Source organism: Triplophysa dalaica, chromosome 22 (genome assembly GCF_015846415.1).
Source record: "Triplophysa dalaica isolate WHDGS20190420 chromosome 22, ASM1584641v1, whole genome shotgun sequence".
NCBI classification, from domain to species: Eukaryota; Metazoa; Chordata; class Actinopteri; order Cypriniformes; family Nemacheilidae; genus Triplophysa; species Triplophysa dalaica.
The window spans coordinates 13,263,132-13,280,723 of record NC_079563.1 but is presented as its reverse complement, the minus strand read 5'-3'; the positions used below and the strand labels follow the sequence as shown (position 1 = coordinate 13,280,723).

The 17,592-nt window shown below is 39.1% G+C and overlaps 2 protein-coding genes across 4 annotated transcripts; one reads left to right on the top strand and one right to left on the bottom strand.

Annotated features, from left to right (window-relative positions):
* The first annotated feature begins 276 nt into the window (after window positions 1-276).
* Window positions 277-3,252, top strand: bsx (brain-specific homeobox). Its single transcript, XM_056736265.1, has 3 exons — window positions 277-653; window positions 1,129-1,319; window positions 1,451-3,252. Exons 1-3 carry the CDS (start codon window positions 401-403, stop codon window positions 1,691-1,693), a joined length of 687 nt encoding a protein of 228 aa, XP_056592243.1. The 5' UTR covers window positions 277-400; the 3' UTR covers window positions 1,694-3,252.
* On the bottom strand, window positions 1,175-17,358 carry jhy (junctional cadherin complex regulator). Of its 3 annotated transcripts, XM_056736261.1 has the most exons (10): window positions 16,636-17,358; window positions 13,616-13,898; window positions 13,355-13,510; window positions 8,991-9,095; window positions 7,027-7,634; window positions 6,538-6,814; window positions 5,194-5,280; window positions 4,507-4,641; window positions 4,079-4,310; window positions 1,175-1,304 (listed from the first exon to the last, which is right to left on the bottom strand). In XM_056736261.1, exons 1-9 carry the CDS (start codon window positions 16,929-16,931, stop codon window positions 4,110-4,112), a joined length of 2,148 nt encoding a protein of 715 aa, XP_056592239.1. In that variant the 5' UTR covers window positions 16,932-17,358; the 3' UTR covers window positions 1,175-1,304; window positions 4,079-4,109. The 3 variants fall into 3 exon arrangements, with proteins under 3 accessions (XP_056592239.1, XP_056592237.1, XP_056592238.1); XM_056736259.1 differs by having other exon boundaries at window positions 13,355-13,898; XM_056736260.1 differs by lacking the exon at window positions 1,175-1,304 and adding an exon at window positions 3,399-3,826 and having other exon boundaries at window positions 13,355-13,898.
* Between the last annotated feature and the right edge of the window lie 234 nt (window positions 17,359-17,592).

The window sequence follows — 17,592 nt, the reverse complement described above, 5'->3', positions numbered from 1 at the left end:
GTCCACACGTCTTTCAAGTCAGTGCACAGTGAAAGTGCAGGCTTATGTCTGAGTAACTATTGTAAAGACAGGACTCTTGTCGCGAGGCTTTTTCAGCACCACGGGGAGCGACTGCGCCGCTTGCATAATTAATCCATAAAGAACTAATTCAATCCTCCGCCCAGCCGTCGCGCCATTGGCTGCCTGCTAATCTACTTCCTGATTTGTTGCTGTCAGTCTCCCCCCAAATAAATAGTAATGTACCTGTAACAGCGTGTACAGGTTGCCAAAGAGATTACGTTTCTGCTTTAAAGGTCCTGAAGACTGGGACAAACTGAGCAATTTTGATTTGCGGCACCGACAGTACCAAACTCCTCGCGGACTGAACGCTTTGCCTGTGGTTTTGAAGAAAAGTTTCGAAATGAATCTGAACTACACATCTCCGATCCCCCAGATGCCGTCTCAAAGGTCAACGTCGTTCTTTATTGAAGACATTTTACTACATAAACCTAAACCTTTGCGAGATGTGTTTCCGTCGCCCTTTTCAAACTCATTGGCTTCACGGATGCCTCTTTTAGAATATGGATATCCTCTCATGCCTACACCAATACTGGCTCCTCATCCGCATCATCCGCTACACAAACCTGAACATCATCCTTACTTTTTCACTTCTGGTAAGTAGCTTTCATCTGCATTTGTATCTTAGGTTTCATGTAAATAAATATGTCCCACAGAAATGACAGGAAATGTTTTACATTGTATATAAAATGTGGATATAAAATATGGCGATGGAAACGTGCAATAAAATACAACAAATCACCAGACTAACAGAAACAGTACGCAGGCCTAGATGTTAGTTCAAATTGTTACACTGTTAATGTTCATTTTTGACAAATTTGTACAAGAAAATAGGAAAATCCTTATAGATTTTATGTATGATATTTTATTGATTTAGTAACAATATCATTTAAACTATTATTAATAATACAGTCTTAAGAAAACAGTATATTTTAAATGATTTCCTTATTTATTTTTCATGTTTTTTACATTTTTAAAATATAAACAGGCATCAAGCTTACACGCAGATTGTTTTCAATAAATGCATGTTATAAAATAATATTTTAAGAGTTGTTTTTAAATTTCCAAAAGGAATGCAGATGCCTGCGTTATTTCAGCATCACCCAGAATTACCAGGGAAACATTGCAGACGCAGAAAGGCAAGAACAGTGTTCTCAGACTCACAGTTATCCGGACTCGAGAAACGATTTGAGGTCCAGAGGTATCTCTCCACACCTGAGCGCGTGGAACTGGCTACGGCGCTCAGTCTATCAGAAACACAGGTAAAACTAACATTAACACTAAATATTCTGTATATCCTATAAGACATAATCTGCAGAATTGAATGCGGTCTAAACATTGTTTATGAAAACGAAGGGTTCATTGAGGCTTATAAATTGTTTACATTGCGCAGGTAAAGACGTGGTTTCAAAACCGGAGGATGAAGCATAAAAAACAGCTGAGGAAAACACAAGACGAGCAGAAAAATCCAAACGATGTAGACCGATCACTGGACACCGCGAGCGACAGTGAAATGCACGAGAAAAGTACAGAAGACGGTAAAAACGGCATGAGTCCGGACAGATACACGCTGGATGAAAATGAAGATGATGTCGATATTGAGGATGACATTTGCTCTCCTGAACATATACTATAGTATTGTTTAATCTCATTTAATGAAAAGTGTACAAATTAATTACAATCTTTTAGATAGGAAATGACATACAATTTTTTTATTCATTTGAAAATAACAAATTTAATTCTTCAAGCGCTTATGAAATCTGGACACATCTTAAACAATGAAGCATGTGTATTTATTATTATTATTATTATTGACAACAACAGACTGGCTTTGTGACTGAATCCTCTGACCATATTTGTAAATGTGAAACGAATAGTACGTAATGTACTGACAATATGTAAATAGAGTTATGATAATACTTGTTAAATAATCATTCAAGAGATGTAACAATTTCCATTCCAATTTTAGTGTCACATTTTTAGCACTTTCGCAGGACGACGATATTGGCATGTTGACTTACATATTTATCAAACCTAAAACTGTGACTTGTCATTTGTAAAATCAAATAATGTATATAAAATGTACATTGAGTAAAATATCTAAGACGATTCTTAAATTAATCAGCTGTGCCTGGTTTTATTTTATTTATGTTTTAGGTCTACAGGTTTAAGTGCTTTGAATGTTCAAAAATGATTAAGGAGTTCTGCCTCGCACATTTCTGGATATTACAATTAAGAATTGTTCATCTTATTCTAAAATATTTTTAAATTCGAATAAAAATTATTTCGTTTACTAAATTACCGAAACGAATACAGTCATTATTACTACAAAAATAACCACAATCAACAAAATAATAATAGGTCTTTGAAAAGAAGTGATGTCTCATTACAAGCTATTTGCGTCACACTTCGGCTATACATTTACATATAAACTACCAAAACATTTATAGATACAGCTCTGCTCTTTGTTTTTGTAGTATTTTATATTTTTCTAGATGTATATATTATTTTTATGAGGCCAATAATAACCCAAACTGGGTAACAAAATGCATTTTTTAAAGAAACAAAGGTAGTAAAAAAACGTGCAGCAAAGATGTCAAAGTAGAAAAATAAAATCCTGGGTGGCAACTTATGTGTAGCATTGATGGCATTGTTTTCAAACATCAATTTAGACTTGAACTTAAAGCCTTCATATATATATATATATATATATATTGTAGGCTATGTTAAATTCATGTTTATAACGCATGGATTCGCTGCATATTTGTCCTATTAGTTGCAACACTGTTGTTTCCCAAACTTGTTGTAACAATGTTGTTGAGGCTGATGTATTTTGATTATAGCTTATTTGAAAATATTGTGAGGTAGCCTAGCAATTTTTCAAACTCGAAATTTTCTAATACGGGAAGTGCGCAAATTGAGACTGTTTACGGTAATTAGCCTCCTTGTTTTACTACACCGGGTGTGTGGCACACTTCCATACTTTGAAAAGCAATTCATGTCGTTTTCAAAACGTGATTCTGATTAAGCCGGGCAAAATAAAACACGCGAAGAGAATAGGCCGTGCGGAAGGTGATCAATTAAAAGATTAAGCGTTTTGCAACACATGGACGCATCTGCATGTCGCTCTAATAGCAGAGCCATCAGCTCATTTTCAGGGGCCTGCCGCCTTCTCCAGCACTGTCCGCAGATCAAAGGCTTCTTCGGTCTCCCAATCCGTAAAAAGGGATGCTAATTCAACCTCCTTCATGTGCGGTTGAGAGAGACCCCTTCAATTAACTGATTTCAATGGCAGGAAAGAGAAAAAAAGATGCAAAGAGAGTCGGTCTGGAAAGGCAGCATTTCTCATTAATTCAAAAGGTCCAGCATTTATTAGCCTCGCCTCTGAGGCGTAACGTTGAAAACAGCGAGTATCAAAGCAGACATGATGGGTTAAATAGAGGCTATAATCTAATTAAAATATTACATAGGAGTAAATAGCTCTTTGATAACGATCTAAAGCTTCCATTAAAGAAATAGGTGCTTGAGCTTGTTTTAGGGGGAAAATTATCACTTTAAAATACAGAAAAAAGTTTGCGGGCCCTAATAAGGGAGCCTTCAAAGTGTCATCCTTATTTGACCTATTTTTTCTCTCCGTGAAAGAAAAGGGCAGGCGAAAGTGGATATAATCAGACTAATAGCCGGGAACTGACGGAAAGAGGCACGTTACGCTGGGTTAACGGTGCATCCAGGTGTGCTTGAAGAGATCGGCGCTCTCGTGCACAGAGACCTATTGAAACGAGGGGAAAATAGCAGTATAATGCAAAGCTTTGCGACAAAACCCCACAGCGATTCATTCAAGACTTATTTACATCTAAACATTGTTTTGGGAATTATTACAAAGTTTATTTCATGCTACACATCTGTTCCACATTCAGTGCTTTGCAAAGGAGGATTACAGCCGAAAATACATTAAACACAATCAGCACACATATACAACACAAGTGTTAACTGTTGAGCAATTCTTCTAAGTGCAACTCACATGTGTGATACAGTTATAATGTGAAGCGAATCTAGATGGCTTGAATGGTTTTAAAGCGAGCCACAGCCCGCTTCTCTTCCTCGTGTCGTCTCAGCATCTCAATGGTGGCCAGTTGCATTGGGTCCATTTCCTGAAGATATGGAGCCTGCATGCTCAGGTACTTCTCTCTGGGTCGGTCGTTTGTCTTTGGAGGGGCTTTGGGCTTCGCAATAGTTTTGGCATATTCTAATGCCTGAGCAAATAAAATAAATGTAATCTCACAAAAAAATCTAAATACAGCAAGCTGAAAAACAATAGCCCTAAGAAAGTTTGCCGTCAAATATGACATACACACTAATGTATATGTAAACGACTCTGGACAAAGGATGCGAAATATGTAATTTACGGATTTAAAAACAGATCATGTTTTCAGAATGAGATTCTCTCACCTTTCTCCTGGGAATTGTGTCCTTGTTGTCACTGCCCACTGGGTCCTTGGCCGACAGAGAGGGAATCCTACTTATCTTCTTGTTCTGTTCGCGGATCACATTTGAATACAGCTTCTGTCGTCTAATTTTCTCTGCCTGACAGCAGTGAAAGAAAAAGCATCAAGATTACAAAAGAGAGGTTTAATTACCTAAGCCATTTCTCCCCTAAGGCCCCTCTGTTTCTTTGTACATCTCTCCATGAAGCTACTCAATAGCGGCAAACAAAACCAAATAAAACTCATCATCTCTCTAGAAGCATTGTTAACGCGTTTCAGGCGGTGAGCTGTGCAAAAACAGTTATTTTAGGTGAAAATTTGATGTGGACCTGACGTAACGGAGCTGGAATATGTCGCTTGCTTTTTAAGAGGTATGCACGTTAGATTGGTTGAACCATTTCCATTATGTTTGGAAACACAAGTCTTTTAAATTCATGAGCAAATGAAAAGAGGGGGTTATTGAGACACGGCCACACTTGACAATTGGACATAGCAATTAGGGATTAGCTAAATCAATATTCAACAAGGAGAGCACCAATTATCCATTGAGTCTCTCCCATGTAACGCCGCACAAATTATTAACATTAAACAACACTGTTTATCAATATTGTCAGATGCTTAAGTCTTTATTCAATCTGAAGTGAGTATTTACCACAGCTTCTGGTATTGTGTTTGTTGGTCCAAGGCCTCCAAGTTTCAACTCCTGTCTCAGGTTTGTAAAGTCCTTCATTGTGTAAGGCTTAGAAGAAAACACAGACGAGAAATTTCAAACGCTGTGCACAAAGTCATCAAAATCTGATGCATGAAAGCATACTCCATGATGGGACAACAAAACTGTGGTTTGAAGACTGTGTGAGAAGCTTCTGTTAGTAGTAGTACGCACTTAATCCATTATGGATGTCTAAGGTGCACTCATGCAACAAGCTGTCCCGAACAAAAGCGCTAATCAGGTCAGATCAGACCGGCTTCTTCAGGCTCTCAGGACTGTTCGGGAGCAGCCATTGGTCATGGACACGGCAGGGCGGCTGTTGTCTACTCTGATCTACTTCCCTTTGGTCTGCCACACTAGTTGTTTTACAAATTTATCCCATAATCCTGTGAGACATGATGGCGGGCGCAATAAGGTGAGGAGAGCGGGTCTCTCCGAGGAAACCAATCTGTTTTACGGTGTAAGAACCGCATAATCCGAGCACGGCATCAAGTGGATGTGTTCTATGACATAATGACCCCTAAATTGTCATATGTTCATGGAACACTGAGGATTCACTCGTGAGCATAGAATGACAAAGTTATCAAACAAGAACTTGACTAACTCAACAGTGCTGTATGAGGTTTCTATAGGGGATGACTAAAAAGCGAAAAACATCTGTTTTGGTGTGACTTTGCATACAAACAAAAAAAAATGCAAAAGCATCACTTAGAATCAATCATTGCATATTGACATTTATGGGAAGCAGTACGCCAGGTTCACTATTCATCCCATAAAGGTTTCTCTGTGTAAACGGCTACGGCGGCCATCGCACTTTGCAGTGGAGTACGCCTGCTCCTGAAGGGACTCCCCTACATCGCTCAAGGTGCTGGAGGACAAAGAGACCATCATTAATGCAAATCACCATCTTACCAGGCCTGCTCTGCACAGACGGGGGTGCTGCTTAATCACCTTATCCTCTAACGCTTTTCAATATCGTCTTTGTGACCGCGCCTTATATCATCATCTCATTGCAATTAAGAGTGTCTTCAATTACTTATACAATTAACCTGCTGTCTGAATCGGCCCGGCAATAATTGTTACATCTGCAATGGGCCCCATTGAGATGCTGTCGTGGCAACTTAAAGATGGTTACAAAGAGAAAGGACTTTCAATTATCATGTTTTATTAAGCTTTCTCGCTAACTACTATAGGTTTAAATCAAACACTGAACACTCTCATACAAGCAGTAAGATGTATATACGAAAGAATAAACACAAAATGACTGAATATTAAACTCATTCACACCTTATAATTTGTTTTCGCCTTCAGCTGTCTGTGTCTTTCCATTTGTGAGAGGTAACCTTCTGAGCTGCTTCTGTGGATTGGATTCAGCTGTTGCTCAGATCTATCAGAACAGAGCTCCGTGTCACGGGCGTTAGATCTGCCTATAGGGGGAAGCACTGTGTAAGCACCAGAGATCTGTGAATGGGGCACAAAGGGTCCCTCATCAGTGGGCATAAGCTCAGGTGGATAGTGGCTGGTCTCTGCTTCGGAGGGTGTGGGCAGTCTTAGTACTGGTATCCTACAGAAACATAAAGCACAATGTGTTTGATTGTGTTCAGAATAAAATGTAAAAACCTACAAAAAAGGCAAGAAGGGTACTCTAGACATGTTAAAGGAAACTTGTGAAAATCCCCATCTTATACTGTTTAATTTCAGTTCAACCAATGTCATGGCAGTGTTGTCATTTGTGTAAGGGTGTAAAGTATGTTTTCATTCTAAGAGTGATTGTACCTCATTGTGTTGTGATTCTTGAACGATGCATTCTCAAATGCATTGAGTAAAGGTTTACCAGCATGCCTCTTCTCTATGCCCTGAGTAGCATCTCGGTCTATAGCATATTTCCTGTGTACCACTCCAGTGTGGGAGACGGGAGATGATATAGATGATTGTGGGGCCAAACCCATCTGCCCTATTGCATTCAGTGGCACAGAGGGGTGAAATGGATAAACCGGTTGCACAACGGTTTGGTTGAAAAGATCAGGCCTTTCCCATTGAAGCGCTTGGGAAACAAGGGTAAAAATGGTCTTTTGCTGAGTAAGATTCAGTGGCTGTGAGGGATTGGCAGGTGAGTGGAGGTTTATGTTGAGGTTGACAGTGGGGGCAGCATTGGAATGAGATGCAAGGTCATGGGAGTAGCTAAAGGCCACTGGAGGATCAAGAAAGACATGATCCTCAGAGTCGGCTTGCGGTAGATGATCAGCACTGATGGTTCTCTCAGCAAGTGGTTTAAGGTGCACACTAGGTCTGGACTTGGCTTCAGGAACTTGAGGTTTGAGATGATCTGAATGGTTGTTGGTTCTCTCTCTCTTCTTTGGATCTTTCCTTTCTTTATGACTAAGCTGTTGGGTAAAAATGAATAGTATGAATATATATACTCGTATGTGTATGTGTTAAATATTTTATCTATTTTAAATACTTTTTAAATTTATGAAAATGTCTATAATTTTTAAACACACATATAGATTTAATATTTAAAATAATGTATTGATATATTCCAAACGAATATGAAATAACACAAATGCAACCATGGAAATTAAGTTGTAAAATCTTAAATAAATCAAAATAGTTTTATTTAAGAACTTTCAATGCAATCACCCTTTAGAATGTACTTCTGTTTTTTGTTCATTTAGTTTTTTAGGTCTCACCCTGGGATGTTTTGTAAACAATAGCCAAGAAGTTGCCATGTGGGATGTTATTGGCTTCGCTTTTTTTTATTCTCTCAGTCAATTATTTCAAAATCATATTTCAAAATAGAATTTAAATTTAGTAATGAAAGAAATGTATTCTATATTTCCATAAAACTAATTTAAAATATTATGCATATGTTGACTGGGATTAAATTCTTTTGAGATCAAACGACACAGAGACCAACCCAACTTCAAATAGAACTCTGCATTATTGGATATTTCCTATATTTCCTATATAAAGACAAAAACCGGCTGATATAAGCATAAATGAAATAATCTCTCCAAATATGATGAGGGCCCTTTCAGTATCCAATTTCAAACTCCATTTCTGTAAAATGAGATACACAGAAAAATGCTGCATATAAATCAAATAAATTATAAATTCATGCCATGACAACGGTTTCCACAAAACCGTCAGATGCTAGGGCAATGGCTGAAAGAATCCATTCCGCCGAGCAAAGATATGTCTTTATATAGCCATGGCTTCACGGCTATTGTCATAACCAAGAGAAAAGTGAGACAGGAGCATTTATATAATGTTTCTTTGTGGTGGGCTTGGCATGCACAGGGGACCCACGGACATTATTCTTGTGAGGTCTGGGGCTGTGCCTCAGCATGTAATGCCTCTGATTTAGCCGACACCAGCTTGCACCATGCTTAATGGGAAAATATTTACACTCCTCTGCTTGCCAGCATTAAGGTGACCGTTCAAGTGCTCAAAATAATGATCCTTCTCCATTCCTCCTCTTTCCTCGGCACAGGCTCCTTTTCAAGATATTTCAGAGGCTCCATTGTGCCTGAACAACTCTATCAGAAATTGCGTCCATCACAGCAGAAATGAAATCCCGGCTGACAGTGTGCCCACTGTGTAGACATTTTCATCTTGAGAGGAAGCCCTTGCAGACCGTTATGCATTAAGGCAATGGATTGTGCCAAGCAGACCCACCTACGTCTGCACAGAAAGAGATGGTTAGAATCAATAAAGTGAGCGGGAATCAGGTGCTCTACCTTCAGTTTTTGTGCCTTCTGGAGCCACATCAGCTCGGGATCCCGGGCATTGTCTTGACTCTCTGGGCTGCAGGTGCTGATAGTCCCACAGGAGGTTCGCCTGGGCTAGAAGAAGAGAAGACAAGAGACGACAAGTTGATAAACCTCATCGTAACAATCCACCCGTTGCTGCGTCAATAAAACACGTTTATTTTCTCTCACATTCATATTCAGGTATTGATCGCCAACAACGGAGTCGGCTTTCTGTGAGAGCAAAACAAAGACATTTCTGAGCATGAGAAGAAATGCCTGGGCGATAAATTACACGCTGAAACAGTGTTTGGTGAAAACGCAACCGTGACAAACATCCACCTACTCGAAACCTGCAATTTCCAGAGCTGAAATGCAGTTGAAAGCCAGTAAATAAATTCTGTAGTATTAAATAAACTTAAAGTAGGCTCGCCTGTGAAATAACGCGACCCTGAATTTCTGGAAAATAAAACATCTCAAATTTACTTTTCATGATCAAACTTTTTCATTCCCAATTATGGATGACGCCTTCCCCTTGCTGACCTACATATGTCACCGAACACAGTTGCAGAAGCCTATTGATTCTCTTTAAAATGATTCTCTCGAGCGTTTTGAAGATAAGTGACTGGATACGCCCACGTTACATCAGTGCACTCTCTCAATTTTTCTTAATGTACCCGTTCAGAGGCAGAATATCCGCGGCTAATGCCGTAATGAAAATCATTTAGTAAACTTCCAGTCACTTTGGCTGCTGAGGACAATTCTCGCTGATCGATGGTATTGACAGCTAGCGGCGTCCCTGAATTCATGTGGCTAATTCTGAAAGCGTGAATAGGGGAAGGTCAAAGAGACACATGCAGCAGTGAGTGGATTGAGTTGTAACATATCCATCAATAAACAGGCAGCCACGCTGGTCCATCTATTTAGCAAAAGGCCAGGTGCACAAGGAACTAAATAAGAGACACTCTTATTAAGCGGACAGTTATTTAATTGTACCGATAAGCCTGAAGACTTTTAAACACCACCAACATGAACTAGTGAAATAAAGAAAATTATGCAAAAATACCAACACAATCTCATTGGAATTCGTAATTATTTTACAAAGTGGCTAATATGTAAGAATTCGTATGTATACGTTTTATTTGATTTTCCACCTGGTTAGGTTTAGATTTGCCTTTTTTTAATAATCGTGCTTTTAAGTACAAGTCACATTGTAAGAAATTTATTTGAATTAGCCACTTTATAAAATAAGTACAGATTCCTCTGAGATCAGGTTGCAAATACAGTGAACTACCACAATATAAAAACACTCATAATGGGGGAGAAATTTATTTATTTATGCAGTAATATGACACAATCTGTAACTATATTACGAGGTGCTTATTCATATTAATTCATACAATCTTATTTGTACATTTCGGTACAATTTGATTTTGCACGAGTTATGGTTTGGCAGTCTTCTTGTTAGAGGTGAGGTTAGAGCTTCAGATGGTTTCATCAGACGCACACCCTTAACTTCAGATTTTATTAAAATATAACAATTTCTTATATATAATTTTAATTCTTATTCATTTACAAATAATATTTTATTTTATATTAATTGTTTTAAATTGAATCTACTTGTAACTTATTATTGATTCTTTGCAGAGGTCTACCAGAAGTTAAGTTTGGGCCACATGATGTTTCTGTTGTTACAGGTGAAGACATTATTGCGTTCTTCTAATAATCGTGCATTTTAGTATGATTCACATTGTGGAAATTCATACGAATTAGCAACCTTGTAAAATAGCTACAAATTCTCATGAGATCACGTTGGAAATACATGGATTGGCAGAATATAAAAACAATTATTATAAATGAAAATATCTATTAGAACAAGAAGGTATTGTAAGAGGATCCCACGCAACAGCTCATTTGCCTGTTTGGGGCAAGTGTCATCTTCAGCAGAGTTGCCATTGAGCCGTACTGTAACAGGTGTGTGAGTATCTAGACATCACAAACCTACTCTTGACGTCCTCTTAGACGCAGCAGGCCACAACCTCTGCCCCATCCACGACCGTTGCCTTTTGTCCGCCATTTTAATAATCTCAATCAAATTGAGGAAATGATCAAACAAAATTGCATTTGAGCTTCATAAACTGCGTAAAATCTATTCTGTTAAATTGGGGCCCGTAATTGCCTCTTGGGCCGAGACGTGGCACAACAAAGTCAGGCGATCGGAGCTTGCCATTTTCCTCAAGACTGGGAAACACAGCTTTTGCGATGAAGACTTCAAAGGGACACAATTCTTGAATTGCATTTGGTTGCTATTGTGACCGCCCAAGCAATCTTGATTAGGTGTTTACACTGAGGCAGGGTATACAGTGCCAGAGAGCCGCGGAGCCTCGGTCTAGAGCTATTAAGAGATTGTACATTATGTTTCTGGCTTTGAAGTGAGGGTCTGCGAGATGACGAGGGATTGGGGCTGAGTGCAATGGCAGAAGATTGCACGGCTACTTCTGTCTTTATCAAAGGGGTCTCTGCTGGAGCTCATCATTGCTCCCACACACGCCGGTAGGAAGTTGGTGCATTATGAAATTGTGTACGTTTAATAACACAGCTAATTATCGGGAGTTAGGGGTTTGTGAAAGAGTAAATAGTGGCTTTTTAAAAACCCAACTGCGTGTTCCGACAGGCCCCAGGTAATGATGAGAAAAACTGATGGGATCTGAGGGGCTTTTTATTCCCTTTGAAGAAAAACGGGACTGCAAAAACGTACAAAAGGGTTAAAGTAAAGGGTGCGTATCGAATTTATGAACGGACGCTTAGCTACATAACGAATGTGAGGCATGAGGATTGTGCTCTCTTGTTGAGGCAAATGATCGAAGAAGCAAACCTTTAACCAAATGGGAGCATTTCGATCGCTCTTTACTGTGTTATGTTGTACTGCAAAAGTCACCTTTGTAAGCTTGGACTGTTATTATGGCCTACACCCCATAGTCTATCTCCCATTTTGAAACAAAACTGACATCAAAACATGTTTATTCATCAATCCTATCATTTCCATTCCGAATCATTACCAGTTATCTAATCACCATGATATTCACATTTATTCATACAGTCTTAAATATGTGGAAAACCCTGATGTCGCCTCACTGTAGTTTTTCTGTTTATGGAATGAGAAAATAACACAAAATAAAACATTTTCCAATGAGCTGCCTCTTTACGGCTAACAATTCCGCCTCCTAAACGGAACTTGATGGTGCACCATCATTCTTACTAAAAAGACAATGCTTTGAATTCATACCAGGGCACTGCTGGCGCAATCGGGGGGCACGGTCTGAAAGCGGGAGAGCTTTGCTCTGTTTACCGTGTCACAATGCTAACGGCTCTTCACTATGCTAATGCAGCTGATGTGAGACATTAAGGTGGGACTGGGCTCAGATGGGCTGGGTAAGGTCTTAAATGTAGCAAATACACACAAGTCGCAGTGTGCAGACAAGCCAACCCTGCCAATTATACCCTGGGCCAGGTGCACTGATAACTAAGAGTCTATTGGTAACCATGCCCCTCTGATGTTCTTAGCAGCCACTGTTGTGCAGATCAACTCATAATAGGCACTACTAGGCAGGCATGACTCGGTCTGTTCTCTCTGCTCCATCTGAAGACTGTGTGTGTGTGTGTGTTTTGTGTTTGTGTGTCTGCCAAATTAATTTCCGTGACACAGGCAGTACAGTCTCCTTCAAGGCAGTGCAATGAAAACAAGAAGGTCACTTATTCAGATTAAAAAAGAGCCAAGAGAGAGGTCAGGTCATGTAAGATATGATATAGCCTTTGTTGTGCCTAAAAAACACAATGGGGGGACAAACTCATTTATAACCAAATCTGGCTTGTCTGTTAAAAAGATTAAAGTAGTTCACTCCTATAAAAATGATCAAAACGTTATTACTTGTTCAGTAATACTACACATTGTTACTGTGTTTTTTATTTCTAAACTATGTAATGTAAAAATTGTCTTGAATATTGTGTAATTATTTAAAGGAATTATGATTTGTACCCAAAATAATAAAGGCATGAACTTAATTCAGACATTTATTTATAATTAGTTTATGAATATAGAAAAATCATATATTCTGTAAAAATATGCAATTGTTACTAAACAGCCTACACAAGTCAATTGCTCATTTCAAAGAAGCAGAGACGGTATGCTGTGTTAGTTCACCCTCTAGTGTCTGAAACACAGATTACAGTCTATTCCTGAAGGCTTGCAACCTTTTTATTCTAGGCCAAATCTTACCACCAGACGCCTAATTATGAGTAAAAGGTCATCATTTGTTTTCAAATGATTATTTCCAAATATCTATAAATACACTTACCTGCTTTATTTCATCATTTTGATCTCTTTGCCGATGAGCTCGTAGGTAGGACCCTTGCTTATGTGTGTTGATACCAAGTGTAGTCTTGTTACGCTCCACAATATCTTCCCTTGCATTGACCGGATTCACAGCTAAAGGATCTTGATAGCTTCTCTTCTGGGAAGTGACAGATCTTTGTTTCAGGTGTTCCCTGTCACCCTGCGGTGTGCGGTCTGAGTTCATGCGAGGACGTTTGGAGACAGAGAGGTTAAGAGAATCTACCTGACCAGATGTTTCCTTTTGTGGGTGTAGGTGGAAAGGAGACAAAGGTTGCGGAAACAGGGCAGCATCCGTCTCCGATGCGAGTTGATTACTGACAACAGTATATTCTTGCCTTCGACCTCCTGCAACATCTTCCAAAGGTTCAAGACTATCTTCAGACTCCTCAAAGGAGTCAAGAGAAAGCCTCTCTTTTAGTTGGTTAAGAAACTCAGCACTTTCCAAATTCTGTCTCCAGTTCGGATCGTAGCGCAGGTCGGCATATTCATCTTCAGGGTCTGTTTGCCTGTTGAATTAAAACAGTTAAAAAGTCATAAATAATTAGAAAAAGCATTAAACCTAGGAGAGGAGCAAGTCTCATTGAGTGCTTTGGCATTGTCAGTAAGACAGCATAAATGCCTGAAACAGCCATCACAACACAAGGAAAAAATCGGCTACACTTCTCGTGTGTAATGAAACGGTAATAGCGTGTTGTACTCCCCCCGCGCCGCCGCCTTTCCTTATCCCTAATGACTATGGGTCTGAAGACCACAATTTGGGGATAGTTTTGCAAATGGCAAATTCAAACATATGAAATAGGTTCAAACTACAACCTAATGTGCTCCTAGCATCATTGGATGAAAAGATCTCATTAAAATAATTAGAAGAGTGCCTCTTTGTTGTGCGCCTCTGAATAGTACAAGATGCTCTTCACGTCCCATGATGCCAAATACAACGCTGCCTGGATGCATGGCACTTCAGCCAATGAGGGCAAAAGGGCAAGGAATGGCTCAGTAATGATCCCACTGACATGGTCATGAGAATGTTATGAGACCGCACAGCTGGGAAAGGTTTTTTTTGAATATGCAAAGTCCCTCTCATGCTTATATAAACGTGCCAAAATTAAATCCAACAGGAAAACAGACTATTGTTCCCAGCTCATTTTGTTCTGAATGCGATGCTTATGTCTCTTTAAAGACAATGTGCACGGTGGAGTGGATAAAAAACTAAATGGGTAGTTATTAGGTTCAAAAAGATTATGTCAAATATTGCGGCACTCCATTCATTCGGAGGATTTCGTTCTTGGACGTGAAAATATGATGCGGGAATGCTTCGCTTCAGTTTTTACAATAACCTCTTTGTTGACCATAATGAACAAAAACTGCATGGGGTTAAGTGACTCTTCAGTATATGAACTATCAGTCTGCAAAAAAATTAAACAAATGCCTCGCCTTTTTTCCCTGGGACAGATTCGGAGAGAGAGTGGAGGACACAACAGTTGGGATGGGGATAAAGGAGCGGAGGCAGATGCAGTGATCCACTCTTCAGATTCCAGCAATCTGTGTTTCTACAGCGCAGAGAGCTCTTCCATTCAGATACAACAAAGCAACTGCTTTTTAACAGACTGCTGAATGAGACCTTATTGTGGTAATGTCTCGCAAACTAAAAATCTAATTTCCCCTAAATGAGGGTACTTGTTTGGAAAGCACAAAAATTGGTGGGTATTTCAGCTCAATTAAAATGCAAGCGTAAACATCATTTTAAAAGACTGTCATTATCTGTTAGACAAGTAAATAAACGCTGTCAGTGGTTTCAGCTTTTGCTAAGCGGCTAAACCATGAAGCTCATAATCATTTTGTTAGTGATGTGTTTCATTTAGTCATATTCAGGTACTGCCATTGTTTGTTTAGCCTGTTTTCGAATCATCCACCTAACATGCCGAGAGGACATTAATAATCATGTTTTCAGATCATTCAAAGTGATGCTAATCTAAAGTCAGTGTTTATACAATGGAATATTCCTTCAACATAAACATCTTTCTGTGCACTCACAAACATAGATTACATTCATAATTAAGTATTTAAACTTGTAAAATATTATATATTAAATCACTCAACCTAACTGAATTCGCACAAAGACCCTTACATTAGATGGATTATTTCACAAAACAATAAAACAATTAATAAAAGAATCAGTCATACAGTGTATGAAGTGACTTGCAAAACAGCATTTAAGTCTATGTGCAAAGAACACACATTCACAAATACGTATACACTGTCATGAAAGGTGAAGGCAATAAGTTCATTAAAGTACAATACAGATAAAGTACAATAGTACATAGTCAAGTATATTTCCAGTTGTTTTTAGAAATATAAATAAGCATATGTTTCTACTGGCTTATTTTAGAAAGCATGTTTTTAGTCCAGCTCGCAAGGTGGATTGTGGGATTGACATCACGGAAAAGACATGGCTTTTGTCAATACGTACAGCTAGGCCTAATTCTAAAAGGCAAAGGTGTGATGCCCACTCACGTTGGACAGCAAAAGTGAATAATTTAAGTGGGCCATATTTAAACTTGCCATTAACTCAGTTGTGTGTATTCAACGCTGTGAGAAATACAGGAACTCAGATTAAATGTTACTTTAGTCTTTTATATAAAAATGCTTGCTGACCCCCACCGTACCTGAATGACAGTTTGGAAGTCACTGTCCTTAGTGCATGAATTTTTAGTCTGCTTAATGTTTCGGATAGTCAATACCCTGATAGCACACATACATCTGGCTTACGTCTATTTGATGTCTGCATTTACATCTGCAAGTCATCTACAATACATATAGTTTGCTCATCTGCAATACGTCTCGGAGATGTCTGCTGTCAGATGTCATATAGACATCTAGAAGATGTCTGTTAGATGTTTATGATTTAGAATGGATGTAAAGCTGCTCTTTCTAATATGTTTAGCAGATGTTTTTACGCAGCATATCTCCAGATCTTTAGCAGACGTATTACAGATGTTCAGACGTCTGCGAGACGTATTGCAGATGAGCAAACAATGTATTGTAGATGACTTGCTGGTGTAAATGCAGCGTAAAATAGACGTAAGCCAGATGGAGTGTGCTGGGTACAGACATAGACATTCTTCTGTGTAACACAAAATATATGTTGTAGGCTGTCAAGTTTTTAACGACAAAATACCACATAACCATAACCAATTAAAGGAACCATACATGTCTGTTGTCCCTATACCATGTGATTGCCTTTACCTCAGTGGCTCATCGTGAAGACCATCCCTGTACTGTGATCCCCCTCGGTCAGACCCCTGTTTGGATTTCTCAGCGGACGGCAAGTCACCGTCTTGCGCAATACGCATCTGAAGCTCTCGTTGGTACGTCTTTTCTTGCACCAAACTCTCAGTGTCTGATTCAAGCGAGTCCCACAGCATCGGTAAAGATGGCGCTTCATCCATTTGAGTAGCGTGTCTAGCGTCTCTAAGCATGCTGAATTTCACGTTTGACTTATGACCTTGATGGCCCTGTTGCTCGGATATGACTGTCTTCATGGCTACTATAAAGTTAGGATTCACAGTCTTAAAGAACTGCTTTTCGACCTCCGTTTATTTAGCTATCCACGTAGTTACTGAGCTCTAATTCTTTTTCCTTATACGCTTCGTTTGATGTTTGACTGATTTCTGTCATTTTACCCGCGTGTCCATGAACTACGAAAACTTCCTTGAACGCGGACAATAATACATCGCCTCCTTGACATTTTTAAACATTAAACAAATGACTTCAGAAAAAAAAAACATAGATAAGTGCGATTTACTTGTTAACTACATGTCATACAGTATATTATTGTCGAGAGCTTCCGTTTACTAAATTGTTGCTATGGAAACGTAGACTCAACGCCTTGGCTGTTACGGTTACTGTTCAACGCATGCGCACATCGGAATTTGGGTTCTTCAACGTCTGAAACGGTGCTCGAAGTGGGATATCATGTCAGCGGGAATGGGCGGACCGGAATCGTAACAACATGATACCCAACTTCATACACTTATATACCATTTATAGAAATAAACTATTTGTTTGCATTTTGTTGAACTCGGTTCTACTTGCGCTATCTCTGTATGCTCTCCTATTTATTTGGTGTGGCTTTAGTGAATGACGCGCTCCACACACGTAACAGTTGGTGGCGGTAGTGAACCAAAACCGGATCTGGACCTC

What these genes read in the sequence shown, in the direction of transcription:
- bsx (XM_056736265.1), top strand. Translation starts at nt 401, where the DNA reads ATGAATCTGAACTACACATCTCCGATCCCCCAGATGCCGTCTCAAAGG. An exon ending in TCCTTACTTTTTCACTTCTG is followed by an intron (nt 654 to 1,128) that starts GTAAGTAGCTTT and finishes AATTTCCAAAAG; the next exon opens with GAATGCAGATGCCTGCGTTA. An exon ending in TCAGTCTATCAGAAACACAG is followed by an intron (nt 1,320 to 1,450) that starts GTAAAACTAACA and finishes TACATTGCGCAG; the next exon opens with GTAAAGACGTGGTTTCAAAA.
- jhy (XM_056736259.1), bottom strand. Translation starts at nt 16,931, where the DNA reads ATGAAGACAGTCATATCCGAGCAACAGGGCCATCAAGGTCATAAGTCA. An exon ending in CTTCACGATGAGCCACTGAG is followed by an intron (nt 13,899 to 16,635) that starts GTAAAGGCAATC and finishes TTAATTCAACAG; the next exon opens with GCAAACAGACCCTGAAGATG. An exon ending in ACACAATACCAGAAGCTGTG is followed by an intron (nt 4,642 to 5,193) that starts GTAAATACTCAC and finishes CACTGCTGTCAG; the next exon opens with GCAGAGAAAATTAGACGACA.